Source organism: Strix aluco, chromosome 2 (genome assembly GCF_031877795.1).
Source record: "Strix aluco isolate bStrAlu1 chromosome 2, bStrAlu1.hap1, whole genome shotgun sequence".
Taxonomy (NCBI): Eukaryota; Metazoa; Chordata; class Aves; order Strigiformes; family Strigidae; genus Strix; species Strix aluco.
The window spans coordinates 136708715-136728581 of NC_133932.1; the positions used below are offsets into that span (position 1 = coordinate 136708715).

The following is a 19867-nucleotide window of genomic DNA, read 5'->3' on the forward strand; positions in this document are numbered from 1 at the left end:
TCCCGATCAGCTTGTTGGATGACTGTTCCATTTCGCACATACTCCCTAGCTCAATCCCAACTTATTTTCCAGTTATCTATATTGAACGGCATTTGTCACCTCAATTATCCAAATTCTTTGGAATCTGGCCCTGCTGTTCCTCATTATAAGCCCGAATCTTGTGACGTTCTGGGCACCCTACTCCTATCAAAGCCAACAGCCACCGAGGAGACGCAGAGTCGCATCGGATATGGCTCAACTGTTTTGCCTCCAGTTTCTCTATTATCTTAATTTTTTTTTTTTTTTTTTTTGGAAGTCTTGCTTCCAATGCTGTCTTCCAAACCATTTCTATAAACAGACAGAATAAAGATACTAAAAATGACCCTGGGAGGGGGGAGGTCACTTTGTGAGTGTTTACTCACCAAATAACTGGTTATGACCAGTCCTACAATTCTGGAAGGCGTGATATCTTTCACAAGAGATTTGAGAACCTCCTTCCCCCACGTCAGTGTGACTGGCAGCACACTTGGTGAGGAGACAGCCAGATCTGAGCTAAGCTAAAACAAAGACTGAATGACTGAGGCATCTCAACTGTACGCCCAAGTGCTTGCAGCACAAGATAAACAGAAAGCTCAAGCTACAGCCATTTGCACGGTCTTTAGTCCTCTAAACTATTCCCTCAATCGTTGACCAACAGCCTGGGATAGTAATATTGTCGAAATCAGGCCCCTGACCTACATGCCTGGTTGTTTACACATCTTTTTACCTTCCTCGTCACTGCTGTCAGAGTGAAGTTGTTTGATTCGCTTCCTCTTTTTCTTTAGATTTTCGGGATCTCTTTCTTCCTCGTTATCAGACTTGTCCACTCTCTTTGTTTTACTGCCACAAAAACAAAAGAAAAAAAAAAGAATGAATGTGTGTTATCCCTTGTGCGTGCATGAAAGCATCAGGCAGGTTTAGACAAGCACGTTTCTACTGCTAGCAACGGAATCGAATACCTCTGTACCTCTTAAAAACATGAGCATCACATATGCTGAAGTATACTCACCTATATAATCAGGCATAGGTGCACAAGGGTTTTCAAGCCTCTCGTCCTTACCCATATGCAGTTCTCCAAAACAAGGAGGATTTCTTCAGCCCCTCTGCAGTTCAGCATTTTGCTCACCTAGCTTGGCCACAGCAACCTGGCAAGAGGGCGTTTCTGATCTTGTCTCTATAGCTCAGGCTCCCAAACACTAATGTCCCCAACAGCATCGCTCAGAAGCTCTTTTGACAGACTGCTTGCCACTAACTGACTATGAGGTAGTGTCTCAGAATCCTGGAGCCATTTTTAAAGACTACTGGAAAAATAAAATAGCTTCTTTCTTTTTAATGTTGGCGAGACGTGTCAGACTAACAAGCCTGGAGGCTAAAGGCCCACGTATCCTCCTAGAGCTGGTACAGCCCAAGTGGCCTTCCCAACACCACACTGCCAACACGCAGTTTCCAGGCCCTTGGCTTGTTGAACAAGACTATCAATAAGAAGACCAGTTAGCATTAACTGCGATGGTGGGCTGGCCGGTGTGCTTACCTAGTTAGTTAGAAATGGATTGAGACCACCAATTAATTACTCATAGGCCACCAGAGAGCCATCAGACTGTAATGATTTTTTGTCTCTGTCAGTTTGGGTTGGATTAAACACAAAGGGCTGAACTTGAAATTTACTTGGAGTCTCAGCCCAAAGTAAACCAGTGCATTGAAAGCAGCAGTACATGAGCTATGCAAATCAACAAGCAGAACTTTGTGTGCTGGAAGCTGTGTACATATAAGCTTGGGAATATACCACCTTCCCCGCAGTACAGGTGCTCCTGCCAGCCCCCACAGATTGCCTGTGGGGTCTATACTAAGTCTGCTCACAGCGTGAGGTTGTCTCATGGAAAGCCACCCCCTCCCACTGAAGACTACCTGGACCATGTCCCTTCCCCTTTGCAATGGCACAAATGGCCCTGAGGCATCTACAGCACTAAGTGGAAAAGAAATATTAGGAAAGAATTCTAAAGAGAGATAATTTTAGCCAGGTTTAATGCAATTTAGTAGCTGGCAACAGGAGGTGTGCCAGCATTGTATGACCAGCCAGCTCCATGCAGGCCACCAACAAGCAGGTTAACAGATTACAGGGACCCTGAACGGTGTGGCCCACCTTTTTTTGTCCTTTTGTTGAATTCTAGCAGACTCTGTTTTCTTCCCAGGTTTCTCTACTACAGTAATACTAGGGGATGACTCTGGTTCTGCTACAGGAACCGAAGGCTTGACTACTTCTTTTTCCTCCTTTGGCTGCTCAGGCACAGAGTTGACTTTGAGTTTATCTGTAAATAAACCATTAAAAAAAGAACAAAACCCGGGAAATTCAGCATGATCTGTAAATAAACCATTAAAAGAGAACAAAAACTGGGCATTCAGTATGAACAGCAACTTACAAAGGAGCTGGCTAAACAAAACACTGCACCAAGAATTCTGAAGACACTACAGATGATACATAAAAGCATTAAAGGATCTAGACTGACCAAGCTGCGTCATACATGAAGAAAGGGCACCCTTCAGTTTCTAGCCGATGTACCAGTTTGGTTCTGTTCCTGATGGCACAGCCCAAGCATGCTGCAAGCTGAGCGTGCTGCAAGGGTTTCTGCAGAAACTCTGCAGAAGAGGGCTAGGAGGCAGCAGCTGAAGCCCTTACAGTCAGGGCCTAAGGCACTGCAGGAGGGTTGGGAGCCCCACTTCTAGGAAGCCCCCTTGGCATAACACCACATCCATCATTACAGTTAGTTTATCCCTTCTAAATTAAGAGTTTTAGTCAAGCACAAAAGTGCCCAGAAACAGGAGAGTCAGGACTGATGAAGAGCAGTGAAAGGTGTGTGCAGTCCCCATCCTGTGCACCATCAGAGCCCGTGATCAGCATTTTCAGCATTATAGTGGCTTCTCACCCCACCCCAACATGACCAAGAACCAGCCTCTTTTGCCCACACAGCACCACATACAAGGACAATTCTGCTTCAAAAGGCTTAATCTAGTACCAAAGAAGAGATAGGAGGTGGGAAAGCAAAATAATATTTATCAGCCTGACAGGTGGTACTGTTAGCACACTAGCACCTAATTACCATCTGCGAGCTTCATTCAGCAGCTTTACACACACCCTGTCAGAAGAGAGGAACAGACACCTTAGAAACCTGTATCATCCCAAGCACGAGATGCCCGAGCGAAGAAAAAAAATACACAACAATGAGATCATCTCATTGTCAATAGGAACAGAGGCTACCGGGAGGGCTAAGACTGCATGCCAATGCCTTTCTGACACTGCTCGGAGAACAGGCTGGCTGCTTCACTGAGCAAGGGAAAACATCTCGCCCATAAGAACCTGAACGACAGCTCTCTTATTTATGAGCAACAGCAGAAAGCTGAAGGACCCAATTATTGTTAACTCAGGACTTTCTGGCAATGGTGAAATCTTTGAAGCCAGGAAAGACGTACAACGTGTAGGGAATAAATCTTACTCCTGGAATGGCCCTATCTCTTCTATACATATAATCATTTCCAGTTCTGCTCGGTTTGCTCCTTCTCTGTGGCCACCTCACCAGTTTCCTCGAAGTGCTCCCTGTCAGGACTCAGCAGGGAAGTGAACCCCACTAGAAATCGTGGAAATGCATCCACAAAGCTTTCTCCATCACCACTGGGTTACCTTTAACATGCAATTTCCATTTCTTGGGTTTTCAGCACACAAACTTTGGTCTAGGGCTCTTCTCAGATCTTAAGAATTTACTTAATGGTAGTAACTGTGCTTAGGCTTGCAAGGCTTAGGCTGAAAGCGTCCTCAGCTCCCTCAGTCTCACAAAAACAGGAACTCAGAGATGCCCAACAGTACTGTGCCTTGTGTGTTCAGTGCTGGAACTGTACCCTGCAAGCTCTGACAGATGTCTGTTAGAAAGCAAACTCTGCTATTTACTCTCTCCCTGTAACTCTTCTTTGAATCCTCTTGTACTCATTATTATAAGGGCATCTTTGAAGAAAGTCCTGCAGTCCTTTCCCAATGTCTATTTAAAAGTTTCAGCATATTTTCTTTAGACTTGGATAATTTAGGTCCGAAGGGACCTCCAGAGGCCACCTAGTCCAAACCCCTGCTCAAAGAGGAAGGCCACTCCTCATTTTTGTCCTCCAGTTATTAGCTCTTCAGTTTTCAGTGAAGAAATTAACCCTAAATCTATCTATAGACTCCTCAGTGATTTGTGATGAAAAGCAAGCATCATTAACACACCCTGCGTAACAGGTTTTGGCAAACGTTTTACCAATAGCTAATCTTCCAGCCAGAAGTACTCACTTTAAATCAGATTTCTTCTGCACTAAAAATCCTTCCTGGGTTAGTCTGCACGAATATGTCATTTTAATTGATCTCCATCCAGCAAGCTTTTTGTCTGAAAAATTCCACTTACGACTTTTAATTTTTGCCTTAAGAGCTGCATACAAAACCCTTAACCCCGCTGAGTCCAAAAGAGTGGAAGAATAGTATGGAAAACTATAAGAAAAGATATAAAGAAAATCCAAGAAGTTTGGTGGGCTGGGAAGGAAGAGTTCTGCTCCTTTCTGTTTATGCCTCCCATCACAACTTAATTATTGTTAACTCAGGAGAAGATGCCTGCTACTTAGCTTAAAAAAAAAAAGAAAAAGAGAGATTTCCAGTATCCCTCAGGATTTTTATTTATTTTTTTTTTAAACTACAGCAGGCTGGTCCCTGACCACAATGGTTTCTGAAAACAGATGCATGTTCTAAACCACTTACTCATGGCAGCTTTTCCAAAGAAGTTGTTTATTATGTTGCCCTTTGGTGGTGGTTTGCTGCTCACTGCAGACACCTAGAAGCAAACAGAGGAGTGACCACAGGAATTATTCATGCAACAAAGCCCTCAAAATGCACAGTACTGCACAGGACACAGGACACGCAAACGAAATTTATATCATTTGTTGACTAGTCAGAATCTTAGATTTGAGTATCTGTTTAAAAGAATTGGAAGATATTAAGTATTACATGCATTAAAGAGTTGAGAGTAGAGTTACTTACGACTCCTTAGCTAGGCCTTCAAATCTAACTTGGGTCACGTTCCCATCTGATGGCTGAGTTGGGTCAGTTCCCAGTAAAGAACTATTATTTTTGCAAACTATCAGTGCCTCAATTCACAGCAACTGACAGAGGAAAGAACACAGATTGGCCAAACCATGAAGACTTTATCCAGCTACTCTGGCACGTACGCTGCTCAGCTGAGCCGTTTGCAAAAAATATCACTGGTCTATTTCATTAATATAGCCACCACCAAAGTGAAAAATCACACACAGGCAAAAAACCCACCTAAGGAAGCTTGGCCTCTTAATCCCCTTCATTTTCATGCAAAAAAAAAAAAAAAAAAAAAAAAAAGAAAAAGGCAAGCAGACACTAAAGTTCCCAAAACACTTAGACATGCATATTTTACCAGTTCTAAAATCACTATAAAAATCAGAAAAATGAACCAAAATATACTCAGCTGGTATAAAAAAAAGCCAACCATACGCAGGGAATGTTACCTTTTTAATACTCATTTACTGGCCACATTGCTTTAATAACAATTATACTAATTAAAATTAAAATGTAACCCTATCCTGGAAAAACCAGCAGTTGAGAAGATAAACAATTTAGTCTTGCACAGGTCAGGCTCTGAAACTTCCCTCACAGGCCAAGTTTAAACACCTTGCTACTTTTAAGACCTGGACTTCTCACATTTCACTTATTGCTCAAAACAAATCCTTTTAAGCACAATGGAGAGAGCAAATCCTCAACTGGTGTATATATTGGCCTAACTGAAGACAACGGAACAATTGTCTCAATAACGCAGCTATGCTGGTTTATATTTGCTGGAGATCCGGCTCAAGGAAAACGGCGAAGCGTCACAGCTGTGGCAGATAGACTTGTGGATAGATCAAGAGTGCAGCACAATATATTTTTGCCCGAGATGACTGGCAGAAGGCACATCTGTACTACACAGTGAAATACTTACAGAACAGCGACAGAGCATTTGCAGTGGACAGCAGGTTTAGCCCTGGAAGCAGCGGACGAGGCTGCGCTACGCCTCGTTACGGTTGTTTAGGTTGAGCAAGAGCGAAGCTAGACGAGTGGTTCGTTAAAGCTATTAACCCAGAGGGCTGCCAAAGGGTCTGAGGTAACTTACACCTGGGGCCTCCTTAGTCTCGGCTTTAGTTTCTTTATTTGTGTCCTGGGGTTTGGAAGCGGCTTTTGCTGCAAACATTCCCATGATCCCTTTGGGCTGCTGCGAGGTCTGTTTAGCGGTCGATGGGCCATGGCCGTTGACCACAGGTATGGTGACACCGTTCGTGTCACTCGGTGTCTGGGAACCAGCCTGCGCCGACGTCTGCGCTTGGGAAACTTCGGCCGGCGTCCTGGGGACCGCAGCGGCGCACTGAATGGCACTAAACCTGTGTGATGGAGTGAAAAATTTAATTAGCCTTTTAACTTCTTATTTTTCACCTCGGTTTCCTCCCTGGTAGTGCCTTGCTTCTCTGGTCCTGTGTTCTCCTGTCATGGGAAAGAGAGGAATTTAATTTGTGCATGGGGCAAGAAAGAAAGGCTGGCACTGAAGGAGAGATGGAGACCTCTACTGAAAAGATCAGCTGAACCTGTCAGCCAGAGCCAGAGCATTCAAACGCTAAACAAGCTGTTTAGATTTCATGGGGGGGGGGAAAGCCCGTCTCCACACCCAGGGTGGAGATGGAGCAGGCTGCATTTTATTCCTAAACGGGTTACGCTCTCTAAAGTTTGCAGCATAAATTGTATGGCTGTCTGATGATCCAAAACATTTACAACTTTCAGATGCTTTGACAAGAGTCCACTACTGCTGCACCAAGCAGCCACACTCCTACCCGCCAGGTAAGTAAATCACAACTACTTAAGTGGCTCAGAAGATATCCATGACATTCAGACTTAACTATATAAAGTCATTTCCATGGAATCACTGGTAGAGAGAGATACATTTCAGCTTGTAACAGTCTGAAACGTGATTGTTTGGGGATGCGGAGATATAAGAAATAAATGATGTGCTCACAGTTACAATACAATTCGTTGACAGTCAGGAATAGCAGTACCCAAAAATAACTGAACTCTACTCCCCACTGTGCAAATCACAGGCGAGGCTTTCCAGATTTCCTACAGAAATGCCACAAAAGAGCACAGACTCACGCCTTCCAATCCACTGAATTACACAGCGTATTTTTATTTGCATAAGAAATAAACCAGTCTTCTGCCAATTAATTTCTGTGCCTCAGCATTAGCGCCTCACATGCACAGTCCACTTCTACTCAGATCAGGAACTGAAATGTATTAACAAAACACCACCATCCCTACAGCAATTCTGGGTTGCAGCAGCAATCTCTTGACCTTCAAACCTTTAAAGGAAGGAAAGAAGACGTTGAAGAAAAAGTCTTCCTATTTTCTTTTCTACTTTCAATCTGTTTTCAGCATGGTCAACACCGTGCTCTGGACAGTTTTCACTCCTACTTCAAACACACCCACCAAACCTCCAGATTATAAATAATGTTTTATTGTCAGTGGTTATATTGGCTGTGCAGCAAGCCCACCTAAACCTCACACATTCCACGTTAGCTTGCCTTAATGCTGCTGCGTCACTATAGCTTATGGGCTTGATCCAAAATTCACTAAATAATCACTGAAAAAGCAAGCAATGCTTGGACTACGCTCTGCAAGCAAGGAGCTGCTCCCGCTTGGAAAGCTGACGTTAGCAACATGCATTAAATCCAGTTATTTATATTAGTACATCTAGCTACCTCCACTGTCTTCACAGCGTAACAGCTCCCATATAACCACAGAAGAGAACAAGGATCCTCGCCTCTGAGATATACGGACTGAGAGGGAAGTACAAGCCAGTGGGTTCTGTCTGCTATAAACACATAAAGAGTCAAACCTGGTTTTTTGAGGGACTGCAGGAATCTTGTCCCAAGTATAAAACACAATTCATGTAGCTGACAAGGGAGAGGGAACACGGTCAGTCTGAATCTAGTTCAGCCAGGTCACAAATGAAGAAGCTGAATTTTTCTTAGTTTGCTTGGGAAATCCTGCTCCAAAGCCAGGCAGGGATTTACACATAGGCTTCAGAAAGCTGTTTCAGAATCTGAATTGTCTAAACCTTCTGGGTGTACAAGCCTGAAAGGCAGACTCCTCTAAGACACAAGTATCGTCATTCAGGGGTGCCTGAGAGTAAACAGAGTGGAACAAGGCAACTGCAGCCAAACCCAAGACACGTGTTTTCACTGAAGCAGGGTTTTCTAGCACTTCCCAGGGTACTGACATTCACATTTGAAACACTCAGCTTCTAGGACATTATTTTCTCAGCCACTCCCTTGTCAATATTTTGACGACGGCTACGTTTCTACTTTCAAATTCTATACTCTTTCTATGACACAACATTCAGGCATCCCCCTTCTAAACCAGATTGGTCATGGCACTGTACGTACTGATTACATCAAGCTGAAGCTGTCGTGGTGGAAAGACATATAAATGAAAAGCCCCAGCTGCCAGGCAGTCTTCAGGGGGAGACAATGACCCCTGGAGCCTGAAGTCTCTCTGAATTCCAAGACAACCTTTCTCTAGCTCAACCACAAAGGACACTTGTGCTGCTTGGTCTGGTTTGTACACTACCCCTACACCTCAGGGTCTCATTTTCTACATGGAGAACAAACTCCTGTAAGACATCTTCAGAGAGCTGGATGAGTCTAGTGGATGAAAAGAGTCTCACCAAAGAGAAGGTGAGCTCATGTTAGCACTTTGCTGAGCACATCACTCATGTTTTTGTAAGTCTGTTTTAATTTACTCTTCCCTACGTGACTGAGAACTGGATAAAAATGGTCGTGAGAAAGTGTGGCCTGGAAATGCGAAAGGGGTTTCTAGCCATCAGAGAAGAAAGGTACTGGAACCGTCTGCCCGTTGGAGCAACGGAGCAAGTGAACCTACTGTAAGCTGGAAATAGCTCCGTTTACGAAACAATCATACAACGTGCTGCCTGGGGACTTGTCTGGCATGACTTAGACAATATCTTTTTCTAGGTTTCTAGAAATCCAGACATATCTGCTAACCACTGACTTCTGCTGAAGTGCACTATGTAGCAGTATCTCAGTAGTCTCAGCTCACAATGCGTAAGAAGAAAAACCAAGAGGCAACTCACTTGCTGCAGTTGTGCAGGTTCGTTTTGACAATATCGTAGTCTGTGTTGTAGAGCGGCCCACTGTCCTTGAGCAAGGCTTTCTGAATGCTGTAGACGTGCACACTTGCAATCGTGGCTAGTTTAGACTTCATTGCTGAGGGGGGAAAAAAGAGAAAAAGTCCTCTGTTAGCACAGTCTTTACAGAATCAGGTGGCAACTTAAGTATCAGCCTCTACCAAGGATGGAGAAAGACTGACAGACTACGTGACAGCGAGGACCTGGCTACAAAAGTGTGTCATTGTACCTTCTTCCAGTGCTCACTAATTGAGAATTCAAGGTGACAGACTCCACAAGCCTGTTAAATGGGTTTTCCATTGTACACACTTGGTTCTTGCACAACCCAATTAAGAGCATTCTCTGTGTTTACCTTCAAAATATCTGGTGTTCAGGATCCAGACTATCTATATGACTATCTAAAGGTGAGGAAGAAAACAGATGGTCATAACTCTACCCCACTGGAACTGTTCTCTGCCATTAAGGTAGTGTCCAGTAACTAGTGTCACACTGTCTTTAGTAGTCTGCTGGAACAAATGTTTTGTCTCTTCTGTGCTATTTAGACTGCTACCCCCTTGAGACAAGGGCTGGTTTTTAGGAATTCTTTGTTCGTTGCTGATACTGTTCTTTCCACACAGTCCTGGTCTGAGACAGAGCTTCTAGGCACTGTAAAAATACACACAGTAATCATTTCTTGGGGCCAGTCCTAGACTATGTAGCCCTACTCCCATCACAAATCTCAGCGTCTTCCAAATATAAGTCATACCTTTGGCCTGTCTTCTAATACAAAAACCATGAACAATCCTTTCCTCCACAGCAAAACAGAACATTACACAGCACACATAATTCAATAAACATGACAGATAGTAGTTGCATTGCTTGACAATCTACTAGCCTGATGAAGACAACTTTAGCTAGAAATCCACTTCAGATTTCAAACAGGAAAATAACACCAGTCTTTCAAACCAAGTTAGATCATTAGCATGGATATTTAAGGTCACAAATGCCACAGTATGTTCGCAAATGCCAAAAGATGTTATTTCAAAGCGACAAAGAGCCTGCAGCTGTGTTTCAATTGCTATGGATCAGATCTCATCAGCAGGACCAGACCTGGAAAGATGGAGAGACAACTGACATTGCATGGAGAAGAGTTGCGGAAAGCAGTGTTACAGTGGTGGGGTTTCTCACCTTTTACTGTGAAAGCAAATACTGCAGACAAAAGTGAGAACATTCTCATGGGACATTTAACTAATAACCATGTCACTCAGGGCAAAGACTGCAACTGCATTTAACAATAACTAGAATTATCTGCTTCAGCATCCTTGGGAGCCTGAAGGCTCACAGTTGTTCTAAAACATGGTGAGATGCTGCTGTACACTACTCAGATATTGTTGCCTTTAAGGAGGAGCTGTCTGTCAGTGGCAGGGAGGTGGAAAAGAATCATTGACCAAAAAGTTCAACATTTAAAAAAAAAAAAACACCACATCAAACCCAAATCACAAGTCCATGAAGTTACACAGCTGTTGGCTCAGCTATTCAAAGTTCTGAGAAAAAGCTAGTACAAAAAGTACACACCTGAACCCAACAGCCTGACTAGGCATTTATGCAGATGGCAAGTTCTGAGCTTTACTCACTTTGCTGTTCTTTCAAAGAAAAAAGTTAAAACCACATAATTTTCACGATCTGCTTACCTTCAAGTTTATCCTCTCTCACTACTGCAACCTTGTGGCACTGAAAAAAATAAATAAATGGCAATCTTAAAATTTGAAAAGATCTGTTGTACATACAACCAATATTTTCAGTTATCTGTTGAATAAGAAAGTCTACAGATTATAGGTGCAGCTTTATAGCTGCAGAGAACTCTGCCAGTGCCTTTAAACAGTCATCAGCCAGCAGATTTTAAAGCTCTCCCTTCTTTTCTAACAGACTGTTTCACAGATCACTACAACGCTAAAGAAATTATCTGTCCTCCATCCCTGACACTGGGAGACGAGACACAGATGAGACAAGAACTAAACAACTGCGCAGCACAGCGCAGAAAAGCAAACGAATGCAGCTGATGACCCAACTGCTAGAAATCTGACGCACTAGCCCACATCCCCCATGGATGTTTAGATTGCCAGTAGACTCTAACGTAGCACAGACACGGCATCAGAGAAGTCAAACACCATGAGAAATTAAGCGTTAATTTAAAAGCCAGAAATGAATGTTTCTGGAAATGTGCTCTACAGTCAGTCTTCAAGGACTATACCTGCTCTATGACATTTAACAGGCTGTGGTTAATACAGAGAGTATCCAGAGAGACAGACTGCACAAAATCCAACCATTAATTTTGTGTTTAGCCGATACCACAGACAAGCCAGCAAAAGAGTAAGAAGCAAGAAAACGCAGGCAACCTGAAACAGTAAAGAAAGATTGAGCGTCTCCGTCCCTCACTGAGGTGGATAAAAAGTTGCAAGTAAAAAGCACGCAGTGCTTAAGACACGATGGGAATTATTTGTGACATTTCTACCCACATCTCCCTTCAGAGGAGTCCTGCAGTTGAATCCACAGCCTTGTGGCTACACCTACTGACAGCAGACAGTAGTGCAGGGTTACCAGCAAGCACAGGGTCGCATCGAAGTACTCCCACCCTCTTCCTACCCAAAATTAACTTGTGCCAGGTAACACCCACCAGCTACTCCAACACCTGCACGTCCTCTGGAAGGATCTTCCAGACCTGACCTCTTCTCCCACCTGCTCTGGCTAGCGCTGAGAAACCCAGTCTGAGGAACTTTAAACTCCTGTGTGGCATTCCTAACCCTGGCACTCCTTCACCTCTGCCCCAACAACTGTCTGTACCTGCAGGTCACCCTTCTTAGCAGGCACTGCTATTGCAGTATTCAGAAATAAGGTATTTAAAAAACGAGAGGAAAAAAATGACCTTTGTATGTTTTCTTCGGTAGATCTTGTTTTAAAAACATAGACACTGCTAAGACAAAGTTAAAAAAATTATTTGTTCCTATGTCAGAATTCACTTGTTTGTTTTAAATACATTTAAAAAATTAAAAATAATAGAAAGCATTGACAAACCCCTATCCAGTTCTAGCGAGCCAGGAGATGCTACCTTGTTATTTCCAAAAGAAATTGGGGGAAAACCTGTTAAACGCAGGCTATAAATGTGACACTATCTGTACAGCTTTCAATAAATATATGGCATTATACAGAATTAATGCAATGATTAATGCAATAAATAATTCCCTTCAGTATCAGGTAGATCTGGAGATTTAGAGAGAATATTCTACACATGTGAACTAGTTTATTATTTAGGAAAACAAAAAAAGGTTTGTTGGGTTTTTTTCCAATCTAAAAATAAAAGCCAGGACACCCTGAGATGTACTATTTCTAAATGAAGACTGTGGATTGTATTGTAGGAGATATTTGGGTATCTAAAGATACGAATAGACACCTAGAGGAATGCCAAAGGCATTTAGGGTTTGGCTACTGAATTCTTCTGGGAGCAGAGGGAAACAGGCACTCAATTTGCTCATCTTTTTTTCAAAAACCCCTGGGGTACCTGCCTGAAATTTTAGATGACATTCTTGAAAATCTGACAAGCAGCAATAAGAAAAAATAAATACATTAACAACCAGTAGCGATTCCTTTGCTTAAATAAGTCGATTCATTTTAAATACAAAATACTGTTAATAAATTTGTCTCTCTTGTATACCAGGATGAAAAATTTGCTTTAATTAACACGACAACTTTATTTATTATTCTATTTATTAATTTTTATTACTCTATTCTAACTGAAGTCCAAGCTCTCTCCAAACACGACTCTCCACTCCACAGCAGATCCTGGGAAGTGGATTAGCTGATCTCAGACAGGCCACTCTGAGCTGTTTTATCTTTGCTGTCCCATAACAGCGACAGGATTGAGAGATGACTGGTAACAGGATTTGAGTTAATGAAATAAAAACCCCGGTGCATTATTCAGCACTGTATTACCAAACCATGACCAACTGATACTTCCTCCCCATCATTTGTACGCTGGGACAGAGATAGTGCCTTATTTTGTACATGTACAGAAGACCTAGCACACTGTGTCTGCTCCAGGAGAAAGAGAGCAAATTCAGCTTTTGACCCAAAGATGACAAAACAAGATGGAAGACACAAGAAAAAAAAGCTCACAGACACCTTTAAGAAATAAAATACTCACAACGTGTCCATTCTGGATGAGGTTTCCTGCTACTAAGTAGGTGACATGAAGCTGAGCTCCCGAATTCTCCTTTCGTTTCCTCTCTACATAATCATACAGCATCCTGCACAGAAAAAAACAGTTTTAATCACCTAGAAAGGAAAGAGCCCATCACCAGCCCTTCTATGAAACTCACATAAAGAAAAAAAAAGAAAAGCCAGCTTAACACGGAAACTTTTCACATAAGAAGAGTTATTTTAACCAGGATTAAATTAATCTTACTGAGACACCTTTCTCCTCTGCCACTCTGGAGAATCTAAGTCCAACAACTATGTAAACCAAAGGTGAAATGAATACAAGCTCTCAAAGCTTCAATAGTTGCAGATGGTCTCACATCCTCTGGGCATCTTGTTGTCTTCCCTCGAGAAGGCTATTTCCCTTGTCACAACTCAGCATTCTGAAACACCTGACAGAGGAACTGGTGATTTTTGGTACATAATCACATTTCTGGGTGTATTTATACAACCCCAGTTACATCCACTGACACGGTGATCAGAAACAGGAGGAAAGAGAATGACTAGTGATGATGAGATTGAGATTCAAGCTTTCAGCTCCCACTTAAACCACTACTTTAGGATGTGTCCCACATAACTGGGCAGAGACACAACCACACACTCCATAAGGATGGTGTTTTGTAAAGATACTTGAAGATTATTACTGCTACAGGAGACAGACTGCAATTACCATGCTGACACAGCCAGCGCAATCACTAAAATAATTCACTTGTGTTATCAGGCACTTTCCAGCTTCTAGGAGAGAGTTTTAAGCATAAAGATGCCACAGGAGTTTTCCACCTCCAGGTTGCTTTCAAAGGTATAAGAAGGTGCCTCCATTTCACCTGGGCCATCTTCTTCAGGGCAAAAAGTTCTCTGGCTCCTTCTAGTTTCCTGCATGACCAGAATTGTTCCCAGCAGAGCTCTCCAGTCAGGTCTACACCATCACTGAAGCGCACTCAGATTTACACATCATCTAAATTGTTCACACATACACAGAGGAAAGAGACCAAACAATCTCTTCGTTCCATTAGATCCCCAAGTTGATATTTTGAAGCAGCAAAAACATTCTGACAGCACAGCTGACTTCCCCATTCTTCAAACATTTCCCTGTGCCCATCAAGTCTGGTAAGCAGATATTTATAACGGGTCATGCACTGTGCAGCAGCGATCAGCGCAGGCGAGTGTTTGCCATACATGTGAGCTGCAGTTACCATCAGTCCTGACTCTGCTCCAAGCAATATCCATGGAAAATGTACAGCTTCCTAAGCTGGGTTTGTGGGGCAAGGTTTTGCTAGTGGGGGAGCTACAGGGGTGGCTTCTGTGAGAAGCTGCTGGAAGCTTCCCCTATATCTGATAGAGCCGATGTCAGTTGGCTCCAGGAAAAGACCTGCTGCTGGCCACAGCGATGGTGGTAGTGCCTCTGGGATAACATTTAAGAAGGGGAGGATAAAAAAACCTCAAACCTGCACAATTGCAGCTGGAGAGAGGAGTGAGAGTATGTGAGAGAAACAACTCTGCAGCCACTAAGATCACTGAAGGAGGTGCTCCAGGCACCAGAGCAGAGATTCCCCTGCAGCCTGTGGGGATGACCATGGTGAGGCAGCTGTGCCTGGCACCCAGGGAAGTCCACAGGGGAGCAGAGACCCACCTGCAGACCAGGGAGGACACCACGCTGGAGCAGGGGAATGCCTGAAGGAGGCTGTGACCCTGTGGGAAAGGCTTCTGGCAGGACTTGTGACCCCACAGGGGACTCATGCTGGAGCAGTTTGGGAAGAGCTGCAGCCCGTGGGAAGGGCCCACATTGGAGAAGTTCGTGCAGAACTGTCTCCTGTGGCAGGGACCCCATGCTGGAGCAGGGGAAGAACGTGAGGAGTCCTCCCCCTGAGGAGGAAGGAGCAGCAGAGACAGGTGATGAACTGACTACAACCCCCATTCTCCATCTCCCTGCACCGCTCAGCAGGGGGAGGAGGTAGAGAAATCATGAGTAAAGTTAAGCCCAGGAAGAAGGGAGGGGTGAGGGGGAAGGTGTTTTTAAGATTTGGTTGTATTTCTCATTATGTTACTCTGATTAGATTGGTAATAAATTAATTTTTCCCCAAGTCAAGTCTGTTTTGCCCGTGACAGTAACTGGTGAGTGATCTCTCCCTGCCCTTATCTCAACTCACAAGCCTTTCGTTATATTTTCTCTCCCCTGTCCAGCTGAGGGGAGTGATAAAGCAGCTTTGGTGGGCACCCGGCATCCAGCCAGGATCAACCCACCACACTGGGATATGGAGTGGCAGATTCTCAGAGGCATAGCTCTGTTTGCAGGACTGGAGCCAAGTTCAGAAAACACATCTGTATTTCAGGATGAAAGGAGCTACATACATTTCTGTAGTAATAGAGCACTAAAACATCTATTCTGACCTAAGTATTTATGATATAAAGCAGCATAAGGTGTCCAGTTGAGGAGCTACGTACATTTCTGTAGTAATTTAATGCTAAAACATCTATTCTGACCTAAGTATTTATGATATAAAGCAGTATAAGGTGCCCAGCTGAGGTGCTGCTTCCAAAGCACAACTCCCATCTAAGCCAAGGCAAGACCTGCCCACAGGAAAAATAAAGCACATTGAATAACACAACCGACTGTACCTGAGAAGACATGCAGGATTTTTATATATTTCCAGAGAGATAATGTTAAAACACTAACCACAACCACGAAAACTGCAATTAAAAAGGCTTTGTCACAAAATAAAAAGCTTGTGGCATGCACTAATACCTACTGTTTAGCCTGGTTGACATGAACTCCCAGAGTATAGCTTAGCCATTTATATGTTACCTGTACAAGAAAAAAACACAATACTTTAGTAAGAAAACCTCTCTTGGCTTGTTAAACTGCCCTCCTTTGCTCTTTTCATGGGTAAATCAAACTTGAGACTCCCCCCTCCAAAAAACCCACAGCAAAACCTGTTAGAAGCAAGAGCACATGGACACCCACCCATGAGAGATTTGTAACTCCCCAAAAACAGGACCTGAGAGAAAGAGGCCTGCAAGAAAAAACAGCCTGAGAGAGATAAGGGATGGGGGGAGTGGAGGCCCCCTCCGAGCCGAGGAATGTCTCAAACACTCACAAGTAATAAAACTATAGTCATGGGGTGGATAATGTGGAGTCTGGAGCTGATAAGGCTGCCAGGATGCAGCTGGAGGGGGGGCCCTGTGAAGGCAGGACTGTTCTGCTCTGGGGCATCTTGTAAAGTTTCAAAGGCCATCTGTCCAGTGAACAACCTTTGCTTCATTATCCATGAAATGCGTATTAAAGCTGACACCCCTGAATATGCTAATAAAGATTAACGAGATCATGCTAATTACATCATCCCATAAAGCACCTTACCCCTCCCCATCCATGGGATAAGTAAGAATGTGGGTCGACCAAGGGGACGGACCCAAGGACAGTGTATAAATTGAGGGGGGAGGGAGGAGTGAAATGGAGAAAGGAAAAAGAAGACATGAAGAAGCGAAGAAGATGGATGCATCCCTGACAAACTCAGACAGGACCAACACAGGAACCCGGACCAGTGATCTCTATTTCTCTATTCTCGATCTCCCTCCTTTTCTTTTTCCCCTTTTCCCTCATTGCCGTTAAGTAACACAAGGCATACCATATCACTTCCCATAACTCATTATATACTTAGCCAATTATCATGTATCCAATTAGTACATTGTAGGAAGTTAATAAATGTCTGAACTTTGAGACTTGTTGCACCCTTGTCCACCCTGCTGGGGATTTACAAATCTAAGTCACTTGTGTCTCTCGTCTGAGTGAGACATGACACCACCCACCTGCATTTTAATGAGGGATTAAATCCCCAAGACCTAAAGAAACTACCCTGACAGGTGTGTTTTTGTCAGCAGCTTCTTGAAGTGTCATTGCGTAAAAGTCCTTCAAAACACCCGCACTGCTCAGCTTCACAACAGATAAAAAAATTAAACAGCACAATTTTTAATTGTGAGAAGCTCCTATTGCTCCCCCAAACAACTACTGAGGATTTCTTGGATTTTTGCCACCTTCACCTGTCATGGGGATTTCCATCTGCATCAAAAGTCTGACAGCACAGCGTGCCAAATCTCAGGAGACTACAGCTCTAAACCCAGCCCTGCCACTGACTTGCTCTACTACTTAGGCAAGGCATGTCTTTTATACCTGTTTCTCTTCCTGCTCTGCCTTTTTAAACTAATCCTCAGGCTAAGGCCTCTCCTATCTCAAATAAAACAGTTAAATTAAATTGTTATTAGCCTAGCAGTTTATGGAAATAAACTATAACAACAGAGGCAGCTCATGTTAATATAACTGCTTGACAAACAGGATGCATCAACTTCACTTTATCACTTTCTAGGCAAAAATCTTTATTTTGGAAGAAACACAGACATGCATGCTTACTGTTTTTCTGAATTATCCTAAAAAAAAAAAAAAAAAAGCAAGGCTTCAAGAGGCTACAAACCTTAAGTAGCAATTTTACTTTTAAGCTGAAATAGTGGTCCAGACTGCCTCAACCTTTCATGGAAAAAAAACACTGTTTCATACACTCCTGTCACTTATACCTGGAGCTAAAACACTGCTGTCACTACAGCGCTTTTTATTTTTTTGAGGAAAAACAGCTCACCTATTAAGGAGCATAAGGAGTTTGGGGAGAGCTGCTTTTCCTGTGATATAAGCCATTGCCAATTCTCTTCAGAGACATTAATTTAAAGTGAAAAGGGGAAGAAAATCCTGACAAGAAAGGCACCTCCTGTTCAGCTTGACAAAAAGCCCATATTAACTTCACTTTGTGACCTGTGGAAAAGCAAACACTGCAACAGCAGCCCGGCACCGCACATACACCCCTAAAGGTGACTAAAACTTGAGCAAACAGCTGAGGGACAAGGCAGCTACAGCGGCGGAGGCCTCCTTCCTCCCGCGCCTGCCGAGAGGAGGATGGGCACCCAGGCGTGTCCCGCAGGTGGGTGCGATGGGCCTCTGCCTCACCTTCCGACTGCCAACCGAAAGCAGTTTGGGCCGTTTGAACCGAGACTGGGGGAAGAGGGGGGCCGCACTAGTGTCGCCCCAGGCGTTGACACGCTGCCAGGCCGTGGCACTGCAGCCCCACCCCGCCTCCAGCCCCCCCGCCCCCCAGAGCCGGGTTTGGGGTCCGGCCTGATGGGGGTCCCCCAAACATGCAGGTTGACACACACACAACCCCCCCCAACGGCAACCACGCTGCAGGGGTAGGAAGCGGGGGGGGGGGAGGGGGGGGGGGTGTCGCTCCTTCCTGAGGGAGCTACGCAACGGCGGCGGCCTCCCGCCCGCCTCCCCCCACCCCGGCGGGACTCACGATGCGGTTCTGATCGGTGACGAACTCGTCGATGTTCTCGAGGTAGAGCTCGTCCTCCATGGCGGGGAGGGGCGGGTAGGCCGCGGGCGGACGGGAGCCTTCCCGCGCAGCTCAGGGCCGCGACCGCCTGCCCGCCGCCATGGCAACCCGCCGGGGCACGACGGCAGCCGCGGAGGGACAAAAAGGATCGCTCGGGACGCGGCAGCGCTGCCTGGGCCTTGTGCCCGCCCCGGCCAGGCCAGGCCACGCCCCCCCGCTCTGCCTGGCCCGCCCCGGCGCTGCGCGTCCCCTCACAGAGCCATGGCCGGTCCCACATCATCCCCTCGTGTCCCCTCACAGAGCCATGGCCGGTCCCGCATCATCCCCTCATGTGTCCCCTCACAGAGCCATGGCCGGTCCCACATCATCCCCTCGTGTCCCCTCACAGAGCCATGGCCGGTCCCACATCATCCCCTCGTGTCCCCTCACAGAGCCATGGCCGGTCCCGCATCATCCCCTCATGTGTCCCCTCACAGAGCCATGGCCGGTCCCGCATCATCCCCTCATGTGTCCCCTCACAGAGCCATGGCTGGTCCCGCATCATCCCCTCGTGTCCCCTCACAGAGCCATGGCTGGTCCCGCATCATCCCTCGTGTCCCCTCACAGAGCCATGGCCGGTCCCGCATCATCCCTCATGTGTCCCCTCACAGAGCCATGGCCGGTCCCGCATCATCCCTCGTGTCCCCTCACAGAGCCATGGCCGGTCCCGCATCATCCCCTCATGTGTCCCCTCACAGAGCCATGGCCGGTCCCGCATCATCCCCTCATGCATCCCATGAAAGACCCATGGCCGGCCCCAAACCATCCCCTCACACGTCCCCACACCGTCCCCTCACCGCCCCATGGCCAGCTCCATGCCATCCCCTCACGCGTCCCCACACTGTCCCCTCACAGACCCACACTGTCCCCTCACACATCCTCACGCCGTCCCCTCACATCCCCATGGCTTTCCCGCCATCCTGCTCCTCCTCTCCTCCATCGTCC

General features: G+C 45.1%; 1 protein-coding gene across 2 annotated transcripts in view; it reads right to left on the minus strand.

Moving 5' to 3' along the window:
• Positions 1-19073, minus strand: part of POLD3 (DNA polymerase delta 3, accessory subunit) — a 29861-nt gene extending 10788 nt beyond the window's left edge. The window contains exons 1-9 of one of the 2 annotated variants that reach the window (XM_074816576.1): positions 18845-19073; positions 16259-16314; positions 13459-13561; positions 10952-10991; positions 9228-9360; positions 6204-6468; positions 4787-4859; positions 2159-2324; positions 746-858 (exon numbers count right to left, since the gene is read on the minus strand). In XM_074816576.1, the coding sequence (XP_074672677.1) occupies positions 746-858; positions 2159-2324; positions 4787-4859; positions 6204-6468; positions 9228-9360; positions 10952-10991; positions 13459-13561; positions 16259-16314; positions 18845-18904 (1009 nt within the window). In that variant the 5' untranslated portion in view covers positions 18905-19073. Of the gene's footprint in view, positions 1-745; positions 859-2158; positions 2325-4786; positions 4860-6203; positions 6469-9227; positions 9361-10951; positions 10992-13458; positions 13562-16258; positions 16315-18136; positions 18213-18844 lie in introns of those variants that run through there. The other variant, XM_074816577.1, reaches the window with a different exon arrangement.
• Between the last annotated feature and the right edge of the window lie 794 nt (positions 19074-19867).